General features: G+C 38.3%; 1 protein-coding gene across 2 annotated transcripts; it reads left to right on the top strand.

The window, feature by feature from the left end:
- The first annotated feature begins 2,357 nt into the window (after positions 1-2,357).
- LOC128444560 (gastrula zinc finger protein XlCGF57.1) lies at positions 2,358-8,833 on the top strand. 2 transcript variants are annotated; one of them, XM_053427104.1, is made up of 3 exons: positions 2,358-2,655; positions 4,034-4,273; positions 7,064-8,833. In XM_053427104.1, exons 1-3 carry the CDS (start codon positions 2,484-2,486, stop codon positions 8,605-8,607), a joined length of 1,956 nt encoding a protein of 651 aa, XP_053283079.1. In that variant the 5' UTR covers positions 2,358-2,483; the 3' UTR covers positions 8,608-8,833. The 2 variants fall into 2 exon arrangements, with proteins under 2 accessions (XP_053283079.1, XP_053283077.1); XM_053427102.1 differs by having other exon boundaries at positions 4,034-4,621.
- Positions 8,834-9,190: the final 357 nt, after the last annotated feature.

Below are 9,190 nucleotides of genomic sequence, written 5' to 3'. Positions count from 1 at the left end.
GTTTGTTGCTTTCTGTAAACTAAATCAGAAACAACACCAACATCACAAAACGAATGAAATGTAGAAAGAAAAAAAGATCATAAAAGCTCTTAACTATATTGACGGTTTGAACAGAAAGTTTACTTGGACTTGGTCTCCCTCTAGTGGTTAAAACATATCTCCCCTACAGGCTGAAGAGGAGATTTTTTACAGTACTTATGTTTGTGTGAAGTTAAACTGATGTGTGGGATTTAGTTTTAAAATAAACCTGATTCATTTAAATTTTAGCAAGTTAATGAAAACATGTCACAATGAATAGGTGGTACTCCATTGATAAGGGTAAACCACAAAAAAAGTGATGTCAACATATAACATTACCTATATAATATTACATATATTAATTTTATTCTATTTATTATTGTGTGAAGCTATAAAACCGTCACCAGTGTATATTTTTGTTTCTCTTTGTTTCTGTCATGTTTTTACATGTGGGCCTTTTGCATTTCTAATGTAGTGAATAATAAAGGAGAAAACAGTTAGCTCTGTTTATTTCTCTTCAAAGAGGATGTAATAAATTTCATCTCCCGACTAATGAGAATAAACAAACACTGCGAGTTCGGCCATCGTTCTCTGCTCTCTGACACTACGAGAAGTCGAAGTGTGAAGGCTTTTTCTATGTGTGTTCTTTTACTCTACACCTGCAGCTGACGGCAGATGGTTTGGTTGAGTCAGGCTGGAAAACTAAAATATGTCCTGGCTACGTTGAACTCGCTTTGCAGTAAAGGCCCCAGGATTTCTATCTCCCTGAGTTGAATGCCAACAGTTGTATCTTCTGGTTTCTGACCTGTGGCTTCACTGCCTTAACACACACACATATCTCATTTAGCTGATAAGAACACAACATCACAACATGTGATGTCATTGTATCAGGTAGTCAATGATTCTGAGTAGTCATTTCTGTCTAATCACGAACTTAAATAAGGCTGGGTGTATATCAGTCAAATAATTCAAAACTTCCTTGTCCCATGAACAACCATTGTGAACCATGTTAAAAAATCCATTCCGAACAAGTCTAGATATTAATCAGACAAACATGTGTTGTTACAACCAAAATAATCCACATCCAGCTGCATTGGTGTGGCTTCGTCTCTCTGCATTAAGGAGGTGACGTACAGTTTGTACGGCATGCCCTGACGATCTATAATGATAAACCTGATCTCAGCTTTCCAAGTGCCACTGCTGATGATTAACGAGAAAACAGGAGCTCCTTAAAAAACAGTGATGGGGAACCTCAGGTCTACATCAAAAGAATAAACTTCTTTATTGAATTGTCCACAAGGACTACGTGTCTACCCTCGTCCCAGTCACACCTCAGCTTTCTAAATGAAAGATCTCTGTCAAGCTGACCCCAATCCCACACAAAAACCATTGCCACCGAAATTGATGGATTTCCAGTACCACAGACGGCGCGCGCTGTCTCTGCAACTACTATTTTGCGTTGGGAACCCCGTTGGGAACCCCCCCCCCCTGTGCCCAAATTTGTACTTTATTATACAGGCCATACTAAGGAGGATGAAACGTATAAAGGTTATTACATTCAGACCAGCCTCTCGTACACCTGAGCCACCACACAGGAAGATGTTCCTCTTCCCCCTAAATTGGACAAACCTGTTCGCCACAAAGGAGGGAATTCAAACAAAGCCAGCCTAGTAGAGAACTGAGGAGTGAGAGTATTTGAAGGAAGGAGATCACAAAAATGTGTTTCTGGATATATGTGCTAACGGAGGTGGCTGTTGATCCAAGAACTGGCTGGTTTTGTTTCAACAATATTCCTGGACAGAGGCAAATGAGCTGATCCCCTGAAGCCTGATGAAAGATTTGGAAATTGGTCTAAACTTCTGGGATGGGCTGCGATCCCCTCTGTCCTGGTTGAACCATAAATTCCGAGTCTCTCCGTACTGAAACTCTCCTGGCTTCCCCGGTTCCGTTAGCCTTAAGTCAGTTACCCCTCAACCCTGTGGCTCCGCACCACGGTCACTACTGTGCAGACTCTGACTCAAAATAACACCAAAAGTGCGAGAGAATGTTATATCCAACATATTTGACCTCCATTTGTGTCAAACTAAAGGGAGTGGAGTTCTGTCATCCATCTATATTTACAGTCTGTGATACCGACATGTATGAAGACTGGTCTATGTCATGTTGAATTCTGTCACTATGATTTAACTCTGTATTACAACTCATAGAATCGTATTGTAATTTCCAACATTGGCGTGAATGTACATATGCAGGTCCTCGCACCTGTCAGAAGGGGGCGCTAAAATCTCTTAATACATAGGGATAAAAAAGTTTACCCTGTCTCTCTGTCGGACCTTCGCAGTGTGACACAGACCGGAAGTCAAGACAGCGCTAGCAGCGTTACCTCGGTACATGCTAGCTGTTAGCTGGAAGACAATAGAGTAGTTGTGTCTCGGGTAAATATTCAAGTAGTTGACGGAGCAGTGATGTCTTCGGTTCAGTGCTTGAGAGGTTTCATCAGTGAGCGACTAACCGCTGCTGCCGAAGAAATATTCACAGTGTTTGAAAAAATCATCATCCAGTACGAAGAAGAGGTCGCTCGCCAGCGCAGACTGCTAGACGTCGTTTTGAAGCCTGAAATAAGGCTACACAGGATCGGTATGTACAACCACAATGTGACTGATATGGGATTTCTTGGTTGCTCTGTGTTTCCTCCACTTAGATATCGGTCGACCCTGGTCTCATTTACAAACCTTGCCTTTCTTACTTTTTAAATAAAAATAATTTCGGATCACTTTCTTTCAAATGCACAACATGGGTCAAAAATGACCCGTATTCATCTATGTTTTTGGATGCATAGCTGAGTGGTTTTTTTTGCTATATCTTTGAAATCAATTTAATATTCTAAGTATTCAATAATTATCTTGTTTTTGATTAACAGATCATTATTTTTATGGGTCAACAATTACCCGTACAGGATGTATTCACATTAGGGCACCTGCCATTCATTTCACATAGCTGCAGATACAGGCCTTATTTTACAATCCATGGCTAGTGAGGAAGAGAAATATGCAAAATAATATTTAGCTTTTATCTAGTTGACATATTATTTTCTAGCTAGCTAATGATAGCTGCATCACCAAAATAAAACTTGGAATAGAACAGTATATAAAAAATAGACTGATTGATATGCCTTTGGAAATATTCTTGTGCTTTTTATTATTTTTATCCAGAGTGCTGGTATCGCCGTCACACATTTCTAGTTTTATTTTGTTGATCTAGCTATTGGTAGCTAGTTTGAAATGAATTATTCAATAGCTTTTTTGCATATTAAAGACTTGAGTGCATCAGTTGTGTAGAGTCAGCCATGTGAAATGAATGGCAGATGCTCTGTAGGGAATACACATCTGTATGGGTAATTTTTTACCCATGATGACTCAATTTCTTGAATTGATGTAGAAATACAAAATGTATGTTTTGTTCATGAAGTAAGCAAATCAAAATAATGATTTGAGATAATGTTTATAAAAAAACAATACTCAGCCAATGAACAATAGATTCAGATTGTTCAAGTCAGGACTAGATGATCACAAATAAGCAAATTACTCTTTAGAACATACTTTCATCTTTGTGAAAAGATGTAAAAAAAAAAAATGTATTCTATTTTAAAATAAGGAAGCTGGTTTACTTTCATGTCAAGACCACATCACACCAGGTCCTGATCAATAACATCTGAACCTGGACTGGTACCTAATACGGACCTGACCTTATATGGTCTGGATGGAGAAAACACTACATGTGTCCTTTATTTTGTTATTGCTTTATAATTATCTTCATGAATTTAAATGTTTGTTTCAAACAACAAATTATTCAATGAAAATATTAAACTCTTACACAACAATATGTAGAGCTAAAACTGGAGAAGCAGTTAATAATGTTACTTAGCTTTCACAGTAATTAACAAATCTGAAACTATATTGTCTTACTTATATCATCACAGTTTTAACCTCTATCTTGTGCCTCTTTGTTCCTCCAGAGCTCCCTCAACAGAATGCCTGTAATGAGGAGGAGGTTCTTACTGACCAGCAGCTCTGTAACCAGGAGAGGAACTCCAGTTTGGACCAAGAGAACCCAGAGCCACGACAAATTAAAGGGGAACAGGAGGAAATGTGCATCAGTCCGGAGGAAGAGCAGCTCGTACTGAAGCAGGAGACTGATACCTTAATTCTGACTCCTGATTCTGAGGAAAGTGATCCCAGAGAACCAGAATCAGAGGGTGAGCACCAGCTCCTCTCTCACAACTCTACTTTAGCTGAGAGTCAAGATCAGAACAGAAGAAAACATGTGGAATCAGGATCAACTAGAAATGAAGAACCAAACCCACAGAAGAGTCTTCATGAAACAAGGAGTCACAGTAAAAATGTTTACATATCAGAGATTACCGCTGATGCTCATAGTAGTGGAAATTCATTCAAATGTGACAACGGTGAAGGTTTTATGTATAAACATCAAATGAAAATACATCTGAGAAACTGCACGGGTGAGAAACCTTATTTATGCAAAATATGTCAGAAAAGTTTTATTGGGATGGTCTACTTCAACGTCCACATGAGGAGTCACGCAGGTGAGAAGCCATATTCTTGCAAAACATGTGGAAAACGTTTTTCAAACTGTGGGCATTTGAAAATCCACAAGAGAATTCACACAGGCGAGAAGCCATTTACTTGTCAAACATGTGCAAAACGTTTTAGAACCTGTGGGCATTTGAATGTCCACATGAGAATTCACTCAGATGAGAAGCCATTTACTTGCCAAACATGTCAGAAAAGTTTTGTAGATAATAGTACATTGAAAAGCCACATGAGAATGCACACAGGTGAGAAGCCATTTCATTGCAAACTATGTGGGAATGGTTTTGGACGTAGGAGTGATTTGAAAGTCCACATGAGAATTCACACAGGTGAGAGGCCGTATTCTTGCCAAACATGTGGGAAATGTTTTGGACGTAGTGGTGATTTGAAAGCCCACATGAAAGTTCACGGTGGTGAGAGGCCGTATTCTTGCCAAACCTGTGGGAAAACCTTTGCACGTAATAATGATTTGAAATCGCATGTGAGAACTCACACAGGTGAGAGGCCGTATTCTTGCCAAACATGTGGGAAATGTTTTGGACGTAGTGGTGATTTGAAAGCCCACATGAAAGTTCACAGTGGTGAGAGGCCGTATTCTTGCCAAACATGTGGGAAAACCTGTGCACGTATTAATGACTTGAAAGCGCATGTGAGAACTCACACTGGTGAGAGGCCATATTCTTGCAAAGCATGTGGGAAAGGTTTTGGTCAAAGTGGCCATTTGGCAGCACACATGAGGAGACACACAGATGAGAGGCCTTATTCCTGCCATATTTGTCAGACAAGTTTTGGAGAAAGAATTAAATTGAACGTCCACATGAGAACTCACACAGATGAGGAGCCATTTTCTTGCCAAACTTGTGGGAAATGTTTTGGACGTAGGGGTGATTTGAAAGCCCACATGATAGTTCACAGTGGTGAGAGGCCGTATTCTTGCCAAACATGTGGGAAAACCTTTGCACGTAATAATGACTTGAAAATGCATGTTAGAACTCACACTGGTGAGAGGCCATATTCTTGCAAAGCATGTGGGAAAAGTTTTGGTCAACGTAGGAATTTGGCAGTACACATGAGGAGACACAAAGAGCCTTATTCTTGCCCTACGTGTCAGACAAATTTTGGAGAAAGAAGTCAATTGAACGATCACATGATAACTCACACAGATGAGGAGCCTTCTCTTAATTTACAACCATGAAAGGGCATTTAAGATTCATACAGGTAAAAATGTTTATGTTTACAAAATGAGGCTTTATATAAATTTAGTGTTGTTGAAGATGATAAATGATCTGGTACTGCATGGTCATCCTGCAACTACTCTCTGCAGGGGAGATACCAACTCATGTAGTAGATCTTCTATGTGGCTTAATGAAATGTACCATATTAATAAACTTGTATTTGAATAACCATAATTTTTTCTTCAATGCTGGTTCTTCAGATCGATGTTGCCTATTTGAGGATAATTATGAGCATTTTTACTCGATCGACTATGAAAATATATAACTATTTCCAACTCTGTATTCATCACTGTCTACATACTACCATGTAGTGCCGGGAGATATGGAAAAAAAAGCTTAAATTAAGGGGGATAAACTTAGACTTTCTAACATTGACAACAACAGTATAAACCTATTTAATAGTGAATATGGATACATAATTAAATATGAATATCAAACTAGTCAAAGATTAACAACTAACAATCTAAATAAGGAAACAATGGGTCTCATTTACTAACGTGCGCAAAAATGTTCTTACTCCGCAGAAAATAAGTATGGGTCATTTTTGACAATTCTACATATAATGTAGAATTGATGTAGAAATACAAAATGCATGTTTGTTCATGATGTAAGCAAATCAAAATAATGATTTGAGATAATGTTTATAAAGAAAGATTTAACAAATACCTGCAATAATAAATGATAAAATCAATTTATTTCAAAGATACAGCAAAAACCATACTCAGTCAAGGAACAATAGACTTGGATTGTTCCAGTCAGGACTAGATTATCACAAAGAAGCAAATAACTCTTTAGAACATACTTTCATCTTTGTGATGATGTATTCTACTTTAAAATAAAGAAGCTGTTTTACTTTCATGTCAAGACAACATCACACCAGGTCCTGATCAATAACATCTGAACCTGGACTGGTGCTTTATACAGACCTGACCTTATATGGTCTGGATGGAGAAAACACTACATGTTCCTTTATTTAGTTATTGCTTTTTAATTTATATCATAAATTTGAATGTTTGTTTCAAACAACAAATTATTCAATGAAAATATTAAACACTTAAACAACAATATGTGGAGTTAAAACTGGAGAAGCAGTTAATAATGTTACTTAGCTTTCACAGTAATTAACAAATCTGAAACTATATTGTCTTTATTATATCATCACAGTTTTAACCTCTGTCTTGTGCCTCTTTGTTCCTCCAGAGCTCCCACAGCAGCATGCCTGTAATGAGGAGGAGGCTCTCACTGACCAGCAACTCTGTAACCAGGAGAGGAACTCCAGTTTGGACCAAGAGAACCCAGAGCCACGACAAATTAAAGGGGAGCAGGAGGACATGTGCATCAGTCCGGAAGAAGAGCAGCTCGTACTGAAGCAAGAGACTGATACCTTTATGTTGACTCCTGATTATGAGGAAAGTGATCCCAGACAACCAGAATCAGAGGGTGAGCACCAGCTCCTCTCTCACAATTCTACTGTAGCTGAGAGTCAAGATCAGAACAGAAGAAAACATGTGGAATCAGGATCAACTAGAAATGAAGAACCAAACCCACAGAAGAGTCTTCATGAAAACAGGAGTCACAGTAAAAATGTTTACATATCAGAGATTACCGCTGATACTCATAGTAGTGGAAATTCTTTCAAATGTGACAAAGGTGAAGTTATTATGTACAAACATCAAATGAAAATACATCTGAGAAACTACACAGGTGAGAAACCTTATTTATGCAAAATATGTCAGAAAAGTTTTATTGGGATGGTGTACTTCAACGTTCACATGAGGAGTCACGCAGGTGAGAAGCCATATTCTTGCAAAACATGTGGAAAACGTTTTTCAAACTGTGGGCATTTGAAGATCCACACGAGAATTCACACAGGTGAGAAGCCATTTACTTGTCAAACATGTGCAAAACGTTTTAGAACCTGTGGGCATTTGAAAGTCCACATGAGAATTCACTCAGATGAGAAGCCATTTACTTGCCAAACATGTGCAAAAAGTTTTAAAACCTGTGAGCATTTGAATGTCCACATGAGAATTCACTCAGATGAGAGGCCATATTCTTGCCAAACATGTCAGAAAAGTTTTGTAGCTAATAGTACGTTGAAAAGACACATGAAAATGCACACAGGTGAGAAGCCATTTCATTGCCAAATATGTGGGAATGGTTTTGGACGTAGGAGCGATTTGAAAGTCCACATGAGAATTCACACAGGTGAGAGGCCGTATTCTTGTCAAACATGTGGGAAAACCTATAAACGTAGTGGTGATTTGAAAACCCATGTGAGAACTCACACTGGTGAGAGACCATATTCTTGCAAAGCATGTGGGAAAGGTTTTGGTCAAAGTGGCCATTTGGCAGCACACATGAGGAGACACACAGATGAGGAGACATTTTCTTGCAAAACTTGTGGGAAATGTTTTGGACGTAGTGGTGATTTGAAAGTCCACATGATAGTTCACAGTGGTGAGAGGCCGTATTCTTGCCAAACATGTGGGAAAACCTTTGTGCGTAATAGTGACTTGAAAAAGCATGTGAGAACTCACACTTGTGAGAGGCCATATTCTTGCAAAACATGTGGGAAAGGTTATGGTCAACGTAGGCATTTGGCAGCACACATGAGGAGACACAAAGAGCCTTATTCTTGCCATACATGTCAGACAAGTTTTGGAGAAAGAAGTCAATTGAACGACCACATGAAAACTCACACAGATGACGAGCCTGCAACACTTGATAAAAGCTTCTCTTAATTTACAACCATGAAAAGGCATTTCAGATTCATACAGGAAAAAATTGTATATTTACAAAATGAGGCTTTATATAAATTTAGTGTTGTTGAAGATGATAAATTATCTGGTACTGCATGGTCATCCTGCAACTGCAGTCTGCAGGGGAGAAACAAACTCATGTAGTAGATCTTCTATGTGGTTTAATGAAATGTACCATATTAATAAACTTGTATTTGAATAACCATAATTTTTTCTTCAATGCTGGTTCTTCAGATCGATGTTGCCAATTTGAGGATAATTATGAGCACCATTTTTACTCGAATGACTATGAAAATATATATGTCTATTTCAAACTCTGTATTCATCACTGCCTACATACTACCATGTAGGGCTGGGAGATATGAAAAAAAAGCTTAAATTAAGGGGGATAGACTTAGACATTCTTACATTGACAACAACAGTATAAACCAATTTAATAGCAAATATGGACACATCATTAAATATGAATATCACAGTAGTCAAAGATTAACAACTAAAAATCTAAATAAGGAAACAAAGGGCTTCATTTACTAACGTGCGCAGAAATGTTCTTGCTCTCTGCAGA

The sequence above is a fragment of the Pleuronectes platessa genome, chromosome 7 (genome assembly GCF_947347685.1).
Source record: "Pleuronectes platessa chromosome 7, fPlePla1.1, whole genome shotgun sequence".
NCBI classification, from domain to species: Eukaryota; Metazoa; Chordata; class Actinopteri; order Pleuronectiformes; family Pleuronectidae; genus Pleuronectes; species Pleuronectes platessa.
The sequence above is the reverse complement of the archived record's forward strand: the minus strand, read 5'-3'. Positions and strand labels throughout refer to the sequence as shown.

Excerpts from the sequence above, each read along its gene's own strand:
- LOC128444560 (XM_053427102.1), top strand. The coding sequence starts at position 2,484 with ATGTCTTCGGTTCAGTGCTTGAGAGGTTTCATCAGTGAGCGACTAACC. Across the intron at positions 2,656-4,033 it reads AATAAGGCTACACAGGATCG|AGCTCCCTCAACAGAATGCC; the intron begins GTATGTACAACC and ends TTGTTCCTCCAG. Across the intron at positions 4,622-7,063 it reads CCACATGAGGAGTCACGCAG|AGCTCCCACAGCAGCATGCC; the intron begins GTGAGAAGCCAT and ends TTGTTCCTCCAG.